At 56.2% G+C, this 21,827-nt stretch overlaps 2 protein-coding genes across 2 annotated transcripts in view; one reads left to right on the forward strand and one right to left on the reverse strand.

Annotated features, from left to right (window-relative positions):
• ATP2B3 (ATPase plasma membrane Ca2+ transporting 3) overlaps positions 1-3,732 on the forward strand; it is a 30,686-nt gene extending 26,954 nt beyond the window's left edge. The window contains exon 19 of the mRNA XM_075539159.1: positions 1,782-3,732. Within this exon, the coding sequence (XP_075395274.1) occupies positions 1,782-2,093 (312 nt within the window). The 3' untranslated portion in view covers positions 2,094-3,732. The remainder of the gene's footprint in view (positions 1-1,781) is intronic.
• Positions 3,733-6,684: 2,952 nt separating this feature from the next.
• On the reverse strand, positions 6,685-12,459 carry CCNQ (cyclin Q). Its single transcript, XM_075538565.1, has 5 exons — positions 12,256-12,459; positions 10,841-11,024; positions 9,865-9,997; positions 8,113-8,340; positions 6,685-7,097 (listed from the first exon to the last, which is right to left on the reverse strand). Exons 1-5 carry the CDS (start codon positions 12,356-12,358, stop codon positions 7,008-7,010), a joined length of 738 nt encoding a protein of 245 aa, XP_075394680.1. The 5' UTR covers positions 12,359-12,459; the 3' UTR covers positions 6,685-7,007.
• Positions 12,460-21,827: the final 9,368 nt, after the last annotated feature.

Raw genomic sequence — 21,827 nt, forward strand, 5'->3', positions numbered from 1 at the left:
GGACAGGCAAGTAAGCACCAGCTGTGTAGGACTTGGGCCGTGGTCCTCTGGCTGGAACCCCAAAGTGCAGATTGTCCCCTTCTTGCCATCCATGTGGGTTTGTGGAGCGACATGGGCCAGGCTCAGGAGTGTGTGGAGACTTAAGCTTAGGCTTCAGGAGGGGCCTGGTCTGGTAATGGAGACGATCGCCTGGCGAAGGTGCTTCCTCCTCTGACGGCCGGGCGGCTTCCATCCTGCAGCCACGGAGGCCCAACTCACGAAGGCCGCCACTGCGGTAGTGCCAGAAATTGGATTGTGTCGCTTTTCATTAAAAATGTAAAACAAGATCAACTTCTCAATTTCTGTGTGACCCCATCTTAGAAGCCCATGTGGCGGGAGAGAAGCTATAGCAGAACAATTTGACCACCTGGAATGGGACAAAACGAGAATCCAAAGTGGATTGGCTATACGGGGCTAGAAATGACTGGCTTTTCTGGGGGTGTTTTGCTCCCTGTTTTGCCCTCCAGAGGGCCCGGACTATTGTCTGTGGAGACCTCGTAGCTCTGCCCTGAAGCAACAAGTAAACAGGGCGTGGTAGGGTGCCAAGAGGACTTTCCTAACAAAGACTGCAAAGGTGGCTAGATCTAGCCCGTGGGCCACAGCTTGCAAACAACTAGAAACCAATCGAGCGAGGACATGTCACTCCTGGGAAAAAAGGAAGCTCTCTGTTCCCGAGCAGAGGACAGCCTCGGAAATCCTAGGGGCAGAATCACCTCAACCGCAGCGGGTTGGGAAGAGCCTTAGACATGGAAATGACCTCCAAGTTCTTATCATGGCCTCCCTGAGGTGGGAGGCGGGATATGGGTCAATAGGAAATCCATTACTTGCCGTGAGACAGACCCCTGAGTCCCAAAGGACAGGATGGCTGGCTGGCCTGAACACCACCTGGAAGCCCAGCGTAGACTGGTAGAACCAGGAGCCTGTGTCAGCAGATGGACTTGGACAGACTGGAGAATTGAGAGCCTAACTGGTGGGCAGGGTTGGGCCACAGCAGGGAGGTAGGACACATCAGCCACAGGCAGCAAGCCAGGCTCCTCCAGGTTGTGAGGTTGGGGCTCGGCATGGGGGTGCAGCCTGGGTGGAGGGAGAGGGGGAGAAACACCAGGAACTGACAGAAACTGATGGGGGTGGGAAGGAGGAGAAGGGGGAGAACGGGCAGAGGGGCAGGTCCCTCCTGAAGCCCATCTCTGAAGGCAGAGCAGGTGCCCTGGGAGGGGCGGGGCAGTCAATGGGACTTCTCATCTGAGCTTCATGGCTACAGGTCCTGAGAGGGAGCGGGAGAAGAGGCGAGAGCCAGGCCAGAGCTATCAGTGTTCCAGGACAAAGGGAATGGCCACTAGGTAGGAAGGAGGTCTGGCAGGTGACATTACATTAAGACAAAGGCACAGAGTAGCAGGCAGGGATCAGCAGGGGAACTGGGGCTGAGGCTGGGGTCTGTCTGGGGCAAAGACCCAGGAGAAGCTGGGGAAGCCGGAGACAGAAGGGCAAGGGCCGCAGCTGTTGGAAGCTTGATCTGTTGCAGAAAACGCCCCAGACTGGCCCACCCGCCAGCAGTCTCCCCTTGCCGAACCACGTGTCTTTTACACTGACTAGGAAGAGACCCCAGGGCCCAGACAGCCACCTTCCATGCAGGGCCGTGAGAGGGGTGGGAGCATCCAGAGTCACCATTCCATCCAGGCCTCCAGTAGACAGCCCCACACTCATCCTCTCCTTCCTCTTCTCCCGCCCTGCCCGCCTTCCAGATCCGGGTGGTGGAAGCATTCCGTAGCTCGCTCTACGAGGGCCTGGACAAGCCTGACTCCAAGACCTCCATTCACAACTTCATGACGACGCCTGAGTTCCTGATCAACGACTACACCCACAACATTCCCCTCATCGACGACACAGACGTGGACGAGAACGAGGAGCGCCTGCGCGCGCCCCCACCCCCGGCCCCCAACAAGAATAACAACAACGCCATAGACAGCGGCATCTACTTGGCCACATCCGCCAGCAAGTCAGCTACCTCTTCCCGGCCCGGAAGCCCCCTCCACAGCGTGGAGACGTCGCTCTAGTGGGACTTCTCTTTGGGGCCGCGCGCGCACAGACTCACTCGCACACACGCTCTGACGCGCCCACGGCTCACGGATGTTCAACCAAGAGAAACACCTAGACGGGCAGTTTCTTTCCCCAGGACCCAAGGGGGAGGAGGGCGGAGTCGCAGCTGACTTGCCTGGCGCCCATGCTCCTGTCCCACCTTGGCTCCGCCAATGGCGCTGTGGCTTCTGCGGAGCTATCAAGTCAACAGCCCAGAGGATGACTTATCCGCCACCAGACAAGCGGACCCGTCCACAGTATGTGTGTGAGTGTGTGTGTGGAGATATAGGTATATATATATCATATATATATATATACATACACACACAGTATGTGTGGAGTTTTATATATACACATAGATATATATATGACAAGATGCATACTTACAGAATAAGGAGCTATTTATTAGCATGCTACGTCCATTCCTCTTAGCGGGCATTTCCATTTTGAAATTTCATTATTTATCGTAGCAGGTGGATTTTTGTTTGGTTGCATTTTGCTTCTCCCCACCTACCCCCGGCTAGCCACCCCCCCCCCCCCAGGAAACTAGTGTGCAAGGATACATTTGGGGCTCACATACTTTGGCCCGAAATCCCACTCACCCCCTGTGGCCCCCATCCTCTGCATCCCCTCCCCTCCCCTCAGTGCAGTTGGATTCCTAGGAGGGGCAGGGTGAGGGGGCAGCGGTTAGATACTTTGAGCCCCGCATGTTTTGGTGAACATGTGTCTCCTACCACGGTCCCACCCCCGGTTCCTGCTCCACACTTGCAATTTCAAGAGCAAGGTCAGGTCCTCTGCCTGCTTCTGACCCACATGAAAGGGTTGGATCCACAAAGCAACTGCAGACTGGATGTCCAGTTGACACACTGGAGGAACTTCTATGAATGCCAGCAAGTCCTCCCTGGCCAATCCCCAGGCTCTATCACAGGGTGCCAGGCACCCCAAAAGTGACTGGACACATGTCCTCAGATGCCACCACCAAAGCACTGAGGGTGACACTGTCTCCCACCTCACCCTAACCCACCCTACCTCCCAACCCATCCCTGTACCACACCACTCCACACCTCACTCGGTTTCCACATGCCCCCCCCCCCGCCGTCCTGGGCCACTTCTGAACAGGGTCAACAGAGCCCAGGCAGAAGCCGTTCTTTTGGACACAAACCCCCCACTTTCGATGCCAGCTACAGATCAATTAAAGCCATCCCTTTGTTTCTAAAGGGCACGTTGAGAATGTCACCCATCTGTAAATTGTTCCCTAATGTCCTTGTTTCGACAACAACAAAAAAGGCCACTGAGCCTGCAGAGGGACCCATGTTCTATGCCCGGTGAACGTTTGGCAGCCGAGGGGTTGAATGTCTGTCCCAACCCACTCTCGCCGCCATCGCCACCGCTGCCACCGCCATTGCTGCCGCCACTGCTGTATAAAGTCGCCTGGTGCCAGGCTGCCTTTCTGCTGGGGGAGGAGGGCTCGAGCTGCGGGGCCTGGGAAGGCCCTCTTTACACAGCACTATATTATATGGAATGGCTTGGTCAACTGTGTTCAGTCATTAAATATGTTTTACACTTTTATCTGCCTGTTATAAAGACAAACAAAATATCGTAATGAGAAAGACCACAGATGCATCACACTTTAAAGTCTGTAGTTGAGTTTCCTTATTTCAAGAATAGAAGCAACGTTTCTGTGTATTAAAAAGGAAAGCCAAAGCAAGCCTCCTGCAGTGCCGTCTGTGTGACAAGAGGTGTCTCAGCGTTGGCGTCGCCCTCCGGGCCAGGCTTCAGAAGGCCAGTCTGGCCTGGGGTGGGATCGGGCCCTTCAATCCCCCCCCCACAGGAGTAACCCAGTAACCCATCCCCATGAGGGAAAGACCTAGGCAGGTGTCCAAGCCAGTGACAGCCGACAAGAATGGGGAGCCCCCACACCCCGCCAGCCCATGCCATCCACACAGACATCTTCCCGCGCCCAATGCCAGCCGACTCAAAGCAACTCTATACAGAACACAGTACAAACAGTGACTCTTGGCTGAAACGGAACTGAAACTGTAACTCTCTGTCATTTGTTTAATCATTTTATTGGAGGCTCTTACAGCACTTATGAAATTGTAACTCTTTAACCGGAGTGGAAAGCCCCTCCTTTCTCCCCGCTGAGGCTGGTGATTTTGAACTTGCAGTCAGCAGCCCAAAGGCAGCAGAGACCCCAAGATTACACTCATTCTCTTCCCCAGAACTCTTCAGGTATGCATGTGAGCAGACTCCCCCTCCTCCCTCTGCCTGCCCCCGGCCCCCCGAGTCCTGCCCAGTCCCCCTGCTGCCAATAGATGAGGAAAAGGCATCCTCACAGATACAAGGACAATTGCCAGCCAATCTGAAAGCCAGGGCTGAGGGACCATATGGGGCCAAATCCCACACAGCAATAGCTGCCACCTGGAGTAGCATATGGTGTCCCACAAGGAAATGGGATTTGGGGCTCTTCCGCAATCTGATACAGCTGCCCACAAGGAAGAATGTCAGCCTTTTAATCTCATGGCTTGGGACAAGGACGTGGGACAAGGTCCAGCCTTCCACAAATAGTATCATGTTCCCCATCTACCTAGATCCCAGGAGGGGAGAGCAGGTGAATGGGAAGAGGCTGGTCAAGTTCTTCAATCATTTCCTGCAGCCGTGTCCACCTCAAAGGGCGCACAGTGAGTGGTTGGGGGCCTCGCAGGGCCATACTCTCTTAGAAGCTCTGAGAGTGTGGGTGCTCATTCTCCCTGTGTGACTGTCTAAAGACACCACACAGGGCCCCCACATCCAGTGGGATCTCATACTAACATCTACAATGACCCCACTTCCACACAGTCAATTCAGGGCATCAGGGTTAGGCTTTGCCGTAGCTTCTAACAGAAGGCCTGTCCACAATGTGACACAGGTCCTGAGAGACGGGCCAGATGGTGTCTGATGGTAAATGGCTCTTACAAAGCAGTTCCCAGCATATAAGGGCTCTGGGCAGCCAAGGGTTAGTCTCGGAAACCCACAGGGGCAGTTCAACGTTGTCCTATAGGTTGCTGTGAGTCAGACTCCACACGCTGGCAGGAAGTTTGTGTTTGTTTGGGGGTTTGATCAATTCGCAAACCAAATCTGCTGAGCCCCTTTGTCCACCACCGAAGCACCTATGTCCCGCGAGTCTAGAAAATGCTTCATGTGGAGCCGGGGCAAGGCCTCGATCGAAGGTAGACCCCTTCATTTGGTTTGAGTCCCAAGTCAAGACAGGTCAAAGGCAGTGACTGGGCACACCAAGCAGCTGAACATTGAGCCAGAGGTCTCCCAGGCCCTGGGGACCCTAACCCTCCACCCTCGCTGGCCCAGCCCTGATTCAGTCCCCCACCATCAGCTCCCCAAGATGTGGGGAACACAGGACACTGTCGAGATGAGCAGGGATGCCCCTTGAACAGCCTGGACGTGTGGGCCTGAGGCAGAGGGTTCCCTCATCTTGTGCTAAAGTGTCCTCACATAGCTCCTTACACACATCACTGTGTCCCAGGACAATGTAACTTGTGTCCCTGAGTCAACGGTGCCACTCTGCCTTGACGGCAACCTGGAGGAAATAGGGAACTTCCACCAGGCCCCAGCAGCAAAGTTCCAGAGGCGAAGATCAGGCTAAAGGAAGTTCCCACCCTCTGCCAGGTGCCTCTCAGTGACAGGCAGATTCCAAGAGCCGGCAGGGGTCACAAAAGAGCTGGCTGGGCACCTGGTTCACTTCCTCAGTCAACAAAGCTGGGTCCCAGTCTCCTTAAGCAGGTGCTCAGCTAAAGCCCTTGCCCCCAGGAGAAAGGAAGCATCTCACAGCAGGGGGTGGGTCTGTCACTATATTGCTGGACTTCTAGCTTAGAATAGGCTTTGGTATATAGCTAGTGCTCAATAAATACTATTGGGGAAAGTTCCAGAGGGTAAGGAAAGGAAGCAGGATGGACATGGGAAAACAGATGCAGTGGGACCCATGATTTCACAAGGAGTGATTAGGGACATGAAGTCAAATGAGCAGGAATTGTTTACTCACAATGTAAGTAGTTCCATTCCACCTCCTTACCTGTAATGAGACCCAGCAACCAACAAACAGGGGCATCCCGAGACCTGGATCCCAGGGGGACACCTGGCCCAGCCAGCCCTGGCAGCTAGACTTTAGCCGCCTACAGTTCCTGAGTGGCAGACTTCCACCTGTCATGCCCACCCCAGGGAAACCAGCCCTCCAGGCCCTCTGAGCCCGAGGCAGCCTGATGGCTCTAGTCATGTGCGCTGGGCTGCTGGCTGGATTTGCTCTTTGGGAAAAGTGTGCTCTTGGTGGTTGGGGTGGGGGGTGTTCTTTGGAGAAGGGGGTCTACATTCTCTGGACCCCTCCAGTACACTTGCTGCCTGGTGGTTGCACCCAAATGGCCTCCCCTGGGCCTGGGCCTGCCAATGACTGTGCTCTCTCCAGAAATCGCAGGCAGCTCGACCACACCAGGCGAGGGAACAGAGGGAGGCCACCCAGGAGCCGAGGCAGACACCTCACCAACAGGGCTGCCCACCAGATACCAGAGACTGGACGTCAGGTTGGTCTACAATGCCTTTTATTACACAAAATAAAATTCCCTCTTTGTTGACAAAAATCCCAGGGGATCCAGTTGAATGGCAACTTTGATTTCCTCCCTTAGTGAAGACTCAGCTCCATCCTCACCAAGCAAGGGTCACGTACACATTTGGCACGTGGCTGGGAGGGGCTGTGCAGCCTGTGGTCCAAGCACCATGTCCAGCCACACAAAGCCACTGCTCCCAGCCAGTCCTCTGAGTGTGGGCCTGTGTGGCACTGTGGCAGAGCCATCCCCAGCTTGCCTGGCAAGTCCCGTCTGCAGCCACGCCTTACTTTGGAGGGTGCCTTAGGGCACCTGTGTGTCCAGGGTATAAATGTGAACAAGATCGGACACAATGCTGTCAATGGCTGGCTTGGTCAGGTCATCACTAAACACCTGGAAAGGAGAAGGAAACAGGCTCCAGTTAGACTCTGGCTGTGGCACCAAGAACTGAAGCTTCTCTTGCCAAATCAGTTCCGTTTCAACCCACTGGAGGCCCGAGACTTAAAGCAGAGAATATCCCAGATGGAAGACTGCTAGTCATCAGCCAACCAAAGAGGAGAGGCCGCATCAGAGAGTCTATGCCAACGATGTGATGTACCCCCCAAACAAGCACCTTGGACAGCAAAGCTTGGCTGAGTTTCCCTGCCTGGTGCCGGGAGCTTGTTGGCAGCTCCCGCCTGGTCTTCCCTTAGCTGACTTTAATCTGTCACTATGATGCATGGCATCTAAGGGCTCTACTGAAGCCCGTGAGTCCTGCAAGTGAGTCACAGAGTGGGAGAGTGGTCTCCAGGGCCCCTGATAACAAGCCCCTGGAGAGTTACTGCCACCGCCCCAGGGCAAGTGACTCCGCTCTGAGGAAGCAAGGGCCCCTGCTCTTCCTCCCCACAAAGCAAGGGTCTGTGAGAAAGTGATCTAGCTTGCCCATCTCGCCCTGGACTCAGGCTGGAAAAGAGATTCTGAAATCTGGGACCTCTCACTACCTGTGTGGTCCTAGACACCGTAAGACAAGCAATGGCTATTCAAAAGTAGTCTAGAGCAGATGACAACCCCGCCGGGGTCCCTGGCAAGAAAAGGGCCATCAACACAGGCACATGGAGTGCCAGGAAAACCGTGACTTCAATCACATGGCCAGGGGGAGGTGGCGCTGTGTCGCAATTTGTAGGAGGGGTCATCAGGGAAGAGCTTCCAACCAAAGGGTGGTCAGCAAAGGGTTATTGCGCTCTGACCTGGTTCAAGGGCCCACTCAATGCTCAGGAGAGTGTCCGAGAATGACCCTGCCCAAGCGCTCGCTGTGCTAAGGAGGAGCCAGTAAAAGACCCACTAACAGACCCAGTGTCCCACGAGTCACAGATAAGGAGTGACAGGGAACAGGAACATCTCGGGAAAAGGGAGGGTTCAGCCACCTCACCTGCCACCACGGCTTCTCAGCCTCGCTATCGGCTGGCACCTCCACGCCGTAGACCTGCAGGGCCAGGTGAAGCACAGCCACGGCTATGTGCTGCGCCCGGAAGCGGAGGCACAGTGCTCCGTGGTAGCTGTCCCGGAGCAGAGCCCAGGCTGCCACAGAGATGGGAGTCCGCTGCCAGCTGTAACGGTTCATCCAGTTTTTGATCGCGATCAGGTAGTGGAGCAGGTACTGCAAAGACACACGTGTTCACCAGAGAAGCGAGCCACTGTCCCTCTTGGTTGTGCCCTGGCACTGCACTGTGGCTTTGTCGTCACCCATCTGCCCCCCTGCTGCTTTCCTGAGCTAATGGGGTGACAGCTACAAAACACAAGCCAGATAGGACCACCTCCCAACTCACTGAGAAAAACCCACCTCACCTCCCTCCACCTACCCCAGGCCCACCCCACCCTGCCTGCTGCCCCCATTCTCCCACAGGACCACCGATTCCATCCCTGAGGTCCCTACTGATCGTCTCGCTCTGGTCACTATCAGAAGTCCCTTGCTTACTATTTCACATCTAAGCTATCACAGTGGAGGGCACAGTTGCTGCTACAACCCCACGTGCCTACACCCAGGCCACCTGCTTCCAAGTGGACTAGCCTGGTGCTCACTGCCATTCAGGCATGAAACTCGCAGCCTGCGGGCATGAGACCACTGCTGCCAACACTGCAAGCTGAGTGAGAGACAGAACAGGCATGCGTGTGCGTGTGCTCGTGCTCGAGTGCGCAAACACTGAGTGGTTACAGTCCCAATCCCCGGGTCTGCTGACTGGATTCTCAGGCGTCCTAGTAGCATAGTGCTTGCACATTGATTGGGCTGCTAACCAGCAAGTCAGCAGTTTGAAACCACGAGCTGATCTACAGGAGAAAGAGGGGGCTTTCTACTCCCATAAAGAGTTAACAGTCTCAAACACCCACAGGGACAGTTCTACTCTGGTCCTGTAGGGTTACTCTGCGTCCGGATTGAGTCAACAGCGGTGGGGTTGGTTTACTGGAGTAGGGGGTCCTCACCAGCATGACTGGTGTCTGTCTAGAAGAGACAGAGGGTAACGACAGCCAACAGGGACCCTCTGCTCTCACCTGCCACTCAATCCTTAGACTCCCGTCCTAATTAAAGGAAGGAGAAACAAGGCTGCCCGACCAAGGCCTCTGCTTTCCTAGGACTCCAGGTGAGTGTCATAGGTGAATCCAGGCTAGCCCCAAATTCTAGTCCCCTTAGGGAAGCAGGGTGGCACGGGGCAACTGGCACAGACAGGCTAATGGGGCACAACAGCAATTCTTGCCATTCCCAGTGCCATTCATCCCACTGCTGGACTGATGCCCTAGCTTGCCTGCTTTCCCACTGGGCTTGAGACCCCAAAGGCTCATCTCCGAATGTTGGTTGTCCCCTTTTGCTACTATTCTAGCTGATTTGACAGACGCTTATTTGTCCTGAGAAGTGAATAGTCTACTCCACAACTCTAGCTACCTCCTTTTCTCATGCATTCATTGCCTTACACAGCGGGTCCCCAAACCGGCCCTAGAGTTTAGTCTTCATAGTGCCCCAGTCAAGGGCCAGGGGACCTGCAATGGCTTCCTAGGGTCGTGCAGACCCTTGACACAAATGAAAAGGCATGCACTGACCATGAAAAATACCCGGGAAAGCAAAAAGGCCACCAAGAGAAGCCGTGGGACACAGAGCACAGACTGGCTGGGCCACCATGGCGTCGCATACCTTGTGTGGATGCTGGAAGGAGACCTGGAAGCGCAGGACCCGGAGGATGAGCAGCTCACACTGCACGATGCTGTCCCGGAGCTCCCAGAAGCGAGCGTCCAGCTCCAGGGGCTCGCTGCCTGAGTTGAAGTACCTGTGCAGAGAAGTGACTGGGTAACCTGGGTGGCGGGCCTCCAAGGCACACACTGTCCAATCCAAGGTGTCACTGGCTTTTCTGGAGCAGGTGAGCAAGCAGATGATTATATTTGACTTATTTTTTTGTCCGTCTTTGGCTGCGTGTCTCGCATTCAGGGTGAAGCACACAAGCGACAAATGGAAGAAGTCGCTGCGCAGCACCATCCAGCAAGATGGAGAATGGAAAGGCTGGCCAGGGATTGAGGGCTGTCTTGGTGGCCTGGATAGCCACGCCCAGGGCTCATGCTATGGGCCCCAGGGATGGTACTGATGCAGGCCAGAGGGGACAGAGTGCTTGGAAAAGAGTATTATCTATTCCGGCGCCCTTCTCCCCACACAAGCTCTCCAACATGAGACCGGGAGGTTGTGAGCAGAGTACTCACTGATGAGGTCCTTGCTCCCCGCTCTGCCCCTCTGCTAACTGCCCCCATGGCTCCACCACCTAGTCAGGAATGTGAGGTGGCTCTCCTGGCCGGGACCAGGAACCTTCCAGAAGTTCCTTAGTAGGAGACTTCCCTCAGGTTTCCTCCGCCCTGGCCCACAGCATTAGCAAGCTGTTTGTGCCAGGGTGTAGGCTTGGTCCCTGGTCTCTGATACCATTTTACTATGACAACTCCCCCCACCCCATCCCCGACACCTGCTTTGCCGTCTTCACCTACCCTTGCCCTCCACTGGGTCCACCAGAGGCCAGGCTGCCCACCTCGGCCCTGGGCACCCACACCTCAGCTCCGGTCCAGGCCCAGTTCTGTTGCCTGCGGGCCCTTCATGGTTTGGCAAGCTGACCACTGTGCGCAGCCCTCACCTGTTGGACACGTTGATGATGTCCCGTGTGCGCAGGTGCTGTTCCTCCACTTTACCAGCCAAGTAAATGGCAGACATGGCAATGAGGTAGGGATCATAGGCATCCAGGGCGGACTCACCAACAAACTTGTGGTAAATGGTGCAAGCTGTGGCGATGGGGATGGACTGCAAGCCCAGCTTGACGCCTGCAGGGAGGGCACACTTCAACATCTGACCAGGTGAGGCAGAGAACCGTCACCCCAGAGGAAAGCTGCTGCTGGGCCATTTCCATTGCCCCCTGCCTAGGGGGTTGAGAGCCAGGCTTGGTGGCTTCTACCAAGCCCCAGGGGTCACTGGGACCCCTGCCTGACTGCAGGCCACCCTCCAAGGACTTCAGCTCCGTGGTGAGTGGACCCCAGATTGGCATGGTTGTCCTGCATTAAGAATGAGGGGAAGAGTAGAGCCCCTGAGCCTTGTACTTGTGAACAAGGTCCTAGAAGGTGGTGTCACTTACATTAACCAATGGTCTTTACTGAAGTAGGAAGAATTGATGCAGCCAGAGTCATCATGCCCCAAACCAAGGCCCACCTGCAGCTCACAGAAGCTGGGAAAGAGTAGGGTGGACTTGCCCCCAGAGCCTTAAGATTCGAGCACAGTCACCCGATTCTGTTTAGCATCCTCGTCCTAAGAAGTGACCACACTGTAAGTGTTGGGCCATGCAAATGCATTTTTACAGTCTTGGCGGGCCACAGCCTACAGTGAGTCTCCAAGGGCTATAGAAGGCTGGTTCTCACAGTCCTTGGCTGTGGCCCCTTCATTTACCTTTTTATCATGCTTCTTTACCAGTAGCATCTAACCACTCTGCCTGTATCACCACCTTCTCTTCTCCTCTGACTCTGACCTCCTGCCTCTCTTCAGGAGGACCCTTGTGATTAGCTCCCCACACCTCAAGATCCCTGGTCACATTTGCAAAGTCCCTTTGGCTAGATACCAGGTCACATCCACAGATTCTGCAAGCTGGTCATATTCGGGGGTCTGCTATCACTCGTGCCCAGAGGGCAAGCTCATGTGCACTATGTTTTAGGATGAATCCCTGCAAATGTAAATGACCGCTGCACCTCTCTGAGCTGCTTACTCCCCACACCGTCTACTGTCTGGGATGCCTGGTCCGGTGCTGTCACCTCTGGGATGACAGGTGGCAGGGACATAACGCCACGTGGATGTCCTACCAGGGCTCAGGACGCGAATTCCCTGGGGACCGGACCTCGCCAGCAAGACTAGTGCAAAGGACCCGATGCGACCTATGCCAGGGGCAGGGGGGCCAGGTGTGGCAGGAAAGCCTGGGTGCTTCCTGAGCGCTGGGCGCTGCACGCGCTGGGCCTTCCCGCCGCGGTCCTGTCCCGGCCTGAGAGGCCCATACCTGGAGCCCACGGTTACCTGCCTCCATGATGAACCTGGTCACTCGGAAGTGGACCTTTGCCGGAGGCGCCAACTGCCCCTCGGCCGGGTTTCCACCGCTGTCCCGGAGAGCGCCCTCCATGAGGCTCCGCCCTGCGGCGCACGCAGCCCGCCGGAAGGAGAGCAGCCCCGGCCGGCCGACCCTGCTCCAGCACGCCAGGCGGTCGGCGCGGCCCAGGCTAGGGCCCGCCCGCCCCGCCCGCCCCGCGGTCCCACCCCGCGGTCCCACCCCGCCTTGCCACCCGCCGGCCGGCCGGCCCCGCCCCAGGCCGAGCGCGCAGGCGCACGCGCAGGCGCCCAGGCCCAGGGCCCCGCCCCGCTCCCCTGCGTTCGCCCGCTCCGCCCAGAGCCCAGAGCCCCACCCCCGAGCCCTCAGCCCCGCTTCCAGGAACTGTAGTCCCGCCCCTGGGAGCCGCCAGCCCCGCCTCCGGGAAACCCGATCATCAGCTCCGGCCCCGCCCCAGGGAACAGAGGCCCCTCCCCGGGAACCCATCCGAGGCCTCTCGGAGAGCCTAGAGCCTCTCCTGAGCACGGGAAGAGGAACATCCGCCACCAAATTCCCTGTGGTCGCACAAAGTGGCCAAGAGTGACCGAGGGAGTATGCTTCCCTGCTGGCCTTGCCTCCTTCCCAGGACAGAAAGCTTAGTGACAACAGCCTTAGCTGAATGAGTGAAACCAAATGCAGGGGACCTATGCTCACACCGGGGCCCCAGGCCAGGCGGTCCCGCCTGGCAACCAGAACCCAAGACCAGCAAGTTCTCGGAGCCTTCCGTTCCCTTCAGCAGTCCCAAACGTGTCTTCCAGTGCTTCCTGACTCTGAGGGCCAGAGGGCCCAGCAGGACTAGCCCTGTCCCCAGGCCAGTAAAGACTTCCACATGCTTGGAACCCTTCCGCCTCACGATGGAATTATTGGTTCGTGAGAGAGGAAGCTCCGTGGAGGGGACCTTTCACTCCAGTCCCTGCCTGCTTTCACGTGGGTGTTTTCCCTATAGGGCAGGGTAGAACTACCGCTGTGGATTTCCGAGGCTGTCAGTCTTTATGGGAGCAGAGAGCCTCCTCGTTCTCCCGAATGGATTCCATCTGCTGACCTGGCCAGGTAGCAGCTCAACACCTAACCCGGTACCCCCTCCAGAGCTCCTTACCTGCGCCCAAACAATCGAAAATCAGCCGCTCCATCCTGGAGCCTCAGCACTCGTCCTTGACAACTCCTGGCTAGCGGAGACCTTTGTTCCAGCCTCAAGCCCTCTCCCACACATATCCTATCTGCACTGGTGTCTGCTGGGTTGGCGTGGGAAGCTGCTTCAGGCTTCTCCCTCCCTGCCCCCCTCCTGGTGGCTCAGCATCCCTGACCTCCTCTGCCTCCCATCCCCGCCTCCAGCGTCTGTCTGCAGAGGCAGGAGACGGAGACGGCCCCTCTCCTTCTCAAGGTCATGGCTGGCTTCATCACACTTGACCACCCTGCAATAAAGAGTCGGCCTTCTGGTTTGGATGTCTGACTGCTGACAGCTGCTACGCATCACCCTCTCCCCCCCCCACCCCCCTCTGCCCACATCTGAGCAAGCTGATAAGGTGCTCCCCGTTTGGGCCTCAGTGGGAAGTTCAAACCACACACAAGAACCCTCGCCCCAGCCCCATCCTCTACCCAAGGCTGTGCCAGTCTCTTTGCCTCACCCTTTCACTCTGGTTGCAAACTTGGCTCTTCCCTTGAAAGCCTCATGATGCTTTTCCTAGCATCTTGTCTTCTTCAACCAGAGGGACTTTGCACTGTGTGTATGTTGAGGGGGGACGGTGTTTCCTGTGTCTGCAGAGTATCCACACCACTCCATCCTGCCCCAAAGCCCCTCTCCTGGCCACTACTCAGCCTTCCCTTCGGGCCCCTTCCCGGCCTCTCTCCTTGTGCATCTGTGGCTGCAGGGGCCCTGAAAGCTGAGGCCTGGCCCCACATGCCCACGACTCCTGTCCCATTCATCCCACCTGCAGGCAAGACCTAAGGCTGGGAGTCAGTGGTGAACAGAGCAGACAGGGTCGCCCTGCTGCAGCCTTGCCCTCTTTCCACAGTCCACCTTCCAGCCAGAGCAACGTTTGCGAAGGTGCCCCATCACACTGGCTCCCTGCAAACAACTCTGTTTACCTGGTGACTCAGGTTAGTGAGCCGGAACACTAGAGCTAAGAAGATTGGATGTGGATGTCAGAAAAGGCGCCGAGGCAATAGAAACCTAGCTCACTGCCATCAAGTCGATGCTGACTCAGAGCAATCCTTCTGAGACTGTACCACTTTAAGGGAGTCAAAAGCCTCATCTTTCTCCCACGGAGCGGCGGGTGTTTTCAAACTGAGGACTTTGTGTATGGCAGCCCAACTCGTAACCACTGGGCCCCCAGGGTCCCATCCTGGCACTACATGGGCCAGAACAGCTGCTGTGGAATTAGATTAGTGATCGCCAGGGCAGGAGGGCATGGAGCCCTGGGACATCGTGGTTATGATGGAGGGAGCGACTCAACGGCAGGAAACGGATTAGGAGCCTCTTTTTGAGGTGACAGATATTTTCTGGAAGTACAGTTTCCCACATGTGGGTTATATGTCAATAAAGCTCTTTTTTGAAAAAAGCAAAACCGCTTCTATGGACCGTTGTATTTCAAGACCGGCCCTTCCCAGGAGGATCATTCGGGAGGCAGAGACCTGAGGCAGGAAGTTGAGGGCCCTGGGGATTGGCAGGAGTACAGCTGGCCTCAAGGTTGGTTCTGACCCATACCAAGCCTGTGCAGCAGCATCACAATGGTCCACCCTTCTCATCCTTTGTTGCCAGAGTCGCAGTCCCTCCAGTTACCTCCTCAAGCCCTGAGAGAGTCCTGCTTCCCACAATGGCTGGGTGGGATTCCTAACCCTTCTGGCACTTTCTAGAGAGGCCTGGCACCTGCACACTGTGCACATACTGTCAGAGAACACAGGGTGCTCACTGTGGTGGCGGGCGCAGGGGTAGCACTAGAGGGTTCCATCCCAGTGGGCCTGGCTGCAGAGCCTCCCAGGCTGTGGGGACAGGGATGGCAGGGGCCTGTGGGACACTGATGGACAACACTGAGACCCCGGTAGGTGGGGCCCATGGCACCTTTCTCTCAGATAAGGCTTGGAAATACCCATAATTCAAAGCTACAAATATCGAGTATGTAAAAGGAAGTCAGGTGCAAGACTGGAAGAATAGGCAATGAGGAGGGATCGTACCCCAAGCACAGCAACTCCACACAGTAACTGGGATGATCTCCATTTTGGGGAGTCTGGAGGCTTGGCTTAGGGTCTCCCAGGTGGAACCTAATGACCTTGCATGATGGAGACACAGCCAACAAAGACCCTCCTTCCCCCAGGATCTGAAGTGACCCTGGGTTAGCGGAGGTGCTAGGCAGGAATTAGGCTGAGGAAAGAAGAGGTGAAACCCACTGTCCATAAGTTGCTCCTGACTCAGAATGACCCTCTTTATAAAGAGAGTGCTTCTGAGACTGTCCATCTTGACGGGAACAGAAAACCTCCATTTTCTCCTGAGGAGCAGCTGGTAAGTTTGAACTGCTGCCCTTGTGGCTGGCAGTCTGAAGTGTGCCCAACAGTGCCAGGAAGACTCTTTAGGAGACCCTAGAGAATCCAGACACATGCGAGCTTGTAGAGCTCAGAGCTGAGCTCGAGTTTGGGGAAGGGTGGACTTGCCATGGGAGCTGGTCAGCACTGGCCCGGAGGCATGAGTCCATCCAACTCAGGCCCCTGACTTCACAGCAGCTCCACTGGTCAATCAGCAGCGCCCCCCCCGCCACCACCCCCCGACACAGTGGGACAGCTACCCAGGGGAATGGCCCTTGAATGTCAGTCAGATGATGTTGACACATGGTGTGAGTCTGGCAATGACGAATGATAGCTAGCTGTGGGGGGCACATTCATGGTTGCCAGGGACTAGAGGGGTAACAGATGGTCCTTGTGATAAAGGACATGCTGTGTCACAACTGTGGTGGTGGCAGTGACACACACATACCCAGTGAGTCCTATGGATCCCATTGATATCATTTCCTGGTTGAGAGACTGTCCTGTTGGGTCAGCTGAACCGTGGCCATGTGGGACCTCCCTGGGCTGTCTTTGGAAAGTCCTGGGGTGCTGTGCTGAGATCGTTTCCACGTACAACATCTTGTGGCACGTGACTTCCATCCGTTCTCAGACAATCCCCCTAGCTTCTAGTCAGTTGTTTAGTAACCTTAATTACATCTGCAAAGCCCCTCACCAGCTAGTGTCACAATCCACAGGTGACCTCTGGGAGCAAAGGTCCTGGGGGCCGAGTGCCCAAAGCTGATGGAAAGGCCAGGGGTGAGTGGGGAGGGAGGAACCCCTTTCCAGGATGGGGACATGTGGAGTTAAAGGGGCCTATGTCATGTAGGGAGGGGAGGCAGAAAGGGAAGCCTCAAGGGGGCTCAGACTCCTTATAGGTGGGAGGCAAGTGAAGAGAAGCTGCCCTTGAAGGGGGGAGGGGGAGGCTCTCCCCAGATCCAGTCACTGATTCAAAATGCAAACCCCAAGTCACTGCCATCAAGTGAGTTCCTAACTACTCCTAGCGACCCTGTAAGACAGGATAGAGCTGCCTCTGGGGACAGGTAGCTCCTTACCAGAGTTGAAAGCCGGCTCTTAGTCCCACGGAGCACCTGGTGGTTTTGAATTGCTGCCCTCGAAGTCACGTAGAGGGAATTCCACCGAGTGGGCGATGGCAGCTAGTCTGGGTCCTGCGTCTTGGCCTCAGCCTCCCACTAGAGGGCAGAGTCGTCGAAGCGCTGTGCCGAAAGCGCTCAGTGCGCAGCGCGCAGTATGCTGACTCATGGAACGTGGCCTCCCCACCACGCCTGAGCCACCCACCATCAGCGACCCCACACAGCACCCCTCCAGGACACAGCGACGCAGGGCTCCCATTGTAGGATGGGAAGAAGTCCTGTGGTGAGGGGGAGTCCTTCACAGTGCTGGAGCACCCACAAGCACCCAAAATCCCTGTCTGGCTGAGAAAGGAACCAGCAGAAACCCTACAGAAGGCGCTTTGTGGGCGAGCAGGTTTTGGTGATGGGGTCACAGTGGAATCTGCTGCGGAAAAGGGGGCAGCAGGTCACCTCTCCCTTACCCACCCAACCTCTCTCAAATTGAAATTCACAGCAAAATGCAGAACCAATGAATAACTGGGCTCAAGGCCCAGAAATAGGCTGCCCTTTCTAAGGGGTGCCGGGAATATCCTCCCAGCTTCCTGTTGCCATGGTTTCCATTGAGCTCCCAGGCATCTGCCCGGCAGTCAAAGCCAGAGCGGTAGGAAGGAGCCAGTCCTCAGGATCTAGGCAATGTAGAAGCACGTGTGAAGATGGACGCAGCGAGCCTCAAGGTCTCTCCCCACATCCCACGGCCGGGCTCAGCACCCCTCCGTAGGAAAACAGCTGCGCAAACCATGTCCAGTGGGCCTCTAGACCCCCAGTAGGCCTGCCCACCCACTCCTCTTTCACTGCTCTGGAGTCCATGCTGACTCATGGCAACTCTGCTGGACAGAGTAGAGCTGCCCCTGTGAGCAGAAAGCCTCATCTCTCTCCTGAGGGGCGACTGGTGGTTTCCAACCCCTGACTTGGGAGTTAGCAGTTCAATTGGTAACCAAACGCTGAGCTGCTCTGGGACCCCAAGCCACAGATTCCCTGGGGCGAAGGCAGGGTTTCCTTGCTGCTATCTCTGGGTGTTAAAAGGCTCACAGTCTCCTGGGGTCAGCTCCCCTATCCTTTCCTTGCTGCCTTGCTAGGGAACAGGGGAGAAACCCCCACCTGGAGCTGAGCTCACAAACAGGGTTAGGCTGGGGCCTGCTACCCTCCCCACCCCCAACCTCCCACCCCTGTGCCCTCGGACACTCTCCAGCCACTGTGTGTTCCGGCTACCCCACCCCCAGCCCGGTCGCCCATTAACTTTTCTAGTCCTTTTCAAGGATTAAAATTCAGGCCAGACTTAACTCCTGTTTAAAGCTGGAATGGGCTGGAATGGGGGTGGAGGGGTGCACTGACTTAACCCCTTCACCCTCCTACCACCAGCCCCAAGGTCAGAAGGGGACCAGTAGTCCAGTCTTTGCCTGGGTTGGATAGCGCCCAAGTGGTACCTACACCCCTTTCCCTGAGGGAGAGAGAAAGGGGTCCTTCTCCCTGGAGTCAGCCCTCCAACATGGACAAGCTTTCACTGGGAAGGACAGGGGCCTGTGGGTGTGGGATAGGAGGGCTTGGGCAAAGCCCAGAGGGGTCATGTGGCTGCAGGGCTTCCACGACTGGGAGTGGTTCACTAGTCCCTCTTGAGGGTCCTGAAGGCAGAGAAAGGCCCTAGTGGGAAACACTGGTGGTCGGGCTGTGGGAGGGGGGAGGGGCGTGTCCAGAAGACAAGAGAAAGACACTTGAGTAAGTGGGTATATGACGACCTTGGTCTTCAGTTCACAGTGAATCTGGGGTCTTCTTCCCCTGCGCCCCCTGCCCCCAGCCCGTGTCTCATTCTCTGGGCCATTCAGCCCACTCCCCCCACCAGTCACTTCAAACTGCCAGGCTCAGCAGAACCGCCTCCCCTTTCTGCCCCGGCTTCGCCCCCAACACCGATAGGACCTTACTTTTTCCCAGCTTTCGTGTTTTTAAGGACTATAAAAGAAAAAGAAAAAAGAGAGCAGGAGCACTCACAGAGGAGTGCAATGTGAAAAATGTCCTGACACAGGCTCTGGCCCAGATGACCCTCGGGGACAGAAGGTTGAGCAAGAGAAACCTCACAAAATGCAGAACCGGAGGACGCAGAATACCTAGAGGCCAAGGCACACCATGTCAGCAAAGGGGAAGGGAGTTCAGCAAAAAGCAAAGCAGGGAGCGTTCCTCCCTCTGGGCAACCAGCTTCTAGAGCAGTACTGAAGGCGGACAATGTGTTAAATTACTTCCCCTCCTGTGGGCCCCTGCATGGATGAGGAAGCATATACCTGCCCAGGACCCACAGTGAGCAGGGGCTGGAGATGGGGGTGCCTGATGGCATAGGCCACCATCACAGCTCTACTTCCAAGACCCGTTCCCATTTCCAGATCTCGCTGGGCTGTGCAAAGCACATGCCTCACCAGTGAGCCTTCGGTGTTGGGCAGAACCATACGGCCCGCCTTGGCCCTTCCCTGAGTGGAGCAGATCTGAGAGCACTAGAAACCATTTGTGGGGCAGTTTTTGGTTTACAGAGAAATTGGGCAGAGAGGCACCAAGCCCCCGTCTCCCAATACCCAGCTTCCTCTTATTGATCCGCTGCAGTCCTGATGAGCCATCGATACGAAGTACAGCCCAGAGTTTACCTCCAGATTGGCTCTGTCTGGGTGGCACAATCCCATGGGTGTTGCGATTTATTTATTTCCGTTTCCTCGCCCCGCCCCCCTTCCCGCAGGCCCTGGTAACCACTCTGAGGACTTGGGTGGATTCTGGAGGGCTGCTTTAAGGGGGATCTGCCAACCTTTTGTGTCGGCCCTTGGTCACGCAGCACCACACAGTCTGACGTGGAGACCAGGTTTCCTGCTGGGCAGCTTGCTTCTACCTTTTGCTACTTCGGCTGCAGGTTTGATGTAGCCATCCCCTCAGTGACCGCGTGCACGGTGTCATGTGTCTACCCTCACAGTTTCACACAGACTCATTCTACCATGTGCCCCCTGCCCCCTCCTCCCACACCCCTGGTGACCACTGATCCAAACAGATACCTTAGAAGCAGAATGAGGGCTACCAGGAGAGGGACACCCTGTAGTCAGGAGGTCCCAGGATGCTTGATTTGGGGTGTGTTTCGCTTTTTTAAAAGAGCTTTAATCAGGCAGATTGCTCATTAGGGAACAGGGTGGCACTAGAGCCAGCCTCAGAAGAAAAGGTGAAGCTGATATCCCATCATTTGAATTCCAAATGTGGGTCTGGACGTGACTTAGCGAACTGGCTGAGGGTGGACAAGAGCAGCTGCTGTGAACTTGCCTTTTCCTTTCCTTCCGGAGCGCATGACGGTGGCTGCTGAGCCGTGGCGCAGGCTCGGGTCCTGGGCGGCCCAGCCTGTGTTCCCACATGGCCCCAGGGTGGCTCCAGTCTGAGCAGGGTCTTTCCTGGATCAGGAAGAGTTGAGGGTCCTTTAAGATTGCTTTCCCGGAGCCCTGATGGCATAGTGGGGGGTTACCTGTGGGGCAGCTAACCACGAAGTCAGCCGTTTGACACGACCAGGCAAGACTTTCCACTTCCCTAAAGAGTTACCGTCCAGCCGCCCACGGGGACCTAGAGTGACAGTCCGGGAACCCACGGGAACAGGGCAACCCTGCCCTCCGATGCACTCAACGGCTGTCGTTTTGTTTTGTGTGCCGAGCCCACATTTTGGTCACTTGACTTGTCCCCACCTTTGGGCGGACCCATAATTGTTTGCATGCCTGCTTTCAGAACTTGAGGTCTCACGCCAATTCCTGGCTCCCGAGAGGACCAACCATGATCATGTCAGTGCCTTGTGCACCTCCCTCACGAGCAGGCCACTTACGTGGGCCTGTTTGGAACGCTGTGCCTGTGGAATGGGCTTTTCCTCTCAACGGCGGGATCCCTGCCACAATGGAGCTGCTCTTGGCTCAGTCCGTCTGGGGTCGCCGCAGAAACCCTGTCTGGGGCACTCGGAGGCAGTCAGTTTGTCCTGTGACTGACTGAGGGCTTGCAATGGCCCCTGGTTGGAGAGGCGGGTGTTTCTGAGCTCCGAGCCAGGGCCTTGCTCGGAGGGTCTCTCCTGCTGCCTGCTCACACCGGGTGGGGTGCTGTCTCCGTAAGATTCCTCCACCAAAAGTGCGGTGACAAACCAATGGTTCGGGGAGAGTGCGGGGCTGGGCACTAGCTCCCTAGGACAACACCTCAGAGCCACCACGGGGATGGATGCAAAACTGGACCCAAGGAACCGGAGCCCTCCTATCTCACCGGGGGAAAGAGGTTCGGCTAGATCTTACTGAGGAACCATTTACCTACAAAGGAGCCTTGAAAAAAATTGACACACACGTACACGTAGTGGAATCTGGCTTCGGGTCCCCGTGTCTGTTTCCTGGTCCGGATAGCGATCTATCGCTGTGCAAGATGCTAGCCCCAGGGGAGGCTGGGGGAGGGTGAACATTTCTGACAACTCCCTGGGAATCTGTAGCATTTCACCTGGTAAAAATTCCAGGAGAAAACAAGGGTATGAACGCAGGAGACCTGCCAACAGTCCCATGTCGTTGCGGCTGGCAGATCACTGTCCTCGTAATTTTGTGCGCCTTTGAACTTTTTCCTGAGAAGCAGTTTTGTCCAGTTGGATGAATGAGTGGGGTATTAATGAATAACTCGAGGCCAAACCTGCCATTCCATAGATAATGGCGCTAAGACCCAGAGGGGCAGGGACCTGGTCAAGGTCACACTGAGACAGGGAGGCCAAACAGGATTCCTGCTCAACTACTGGAATCTATTTTTCAGCCTTTGTCCAAGGGCTGCGTCGACACGGACTTGCTGTAAAACGAGGAAGGCGCACAACGGCTCTCTCGGTG

The sequence above is a fragment of the Tenrec ecaudatus genome, chromosome X (genome assembly GCF_050624435.1).
Source record: "Tenrec ecaudatus isolate mTenEca1 chromosome X, mTenEca1.hap1, whole genome shotgun sequence".
NCBI lineage: Eukaryota > Metazoa > Chordata > Mammalia > Afrosoricida > Tenrecidae > Tenrec > Tenrec ecaudatus.

Coding starts and splice junctions, on each gene's coding strand:
- CCNQ (XM_075538565.1), bottom strand. CDS start 12,358: ATGGAGGGCGCTCTCCGGGACAGCGGTGGAAACCCGGCCGAGGGGCAG. Junction 9,998..10,840: donor ATCATCAACGTGTCCAACAG/GTGAGGGCTGCG, acceptor TTCTCTGCACAG/GTACTTCAACTCAGGCAGCG. Junction 7,098..8,112: donor CTGAGAAGCCGTGGTGGCAG/GTGAGGTGGCTG, acceptor TCTCCTTTCCAG/GTGTTTAGTGATGACCTGAC.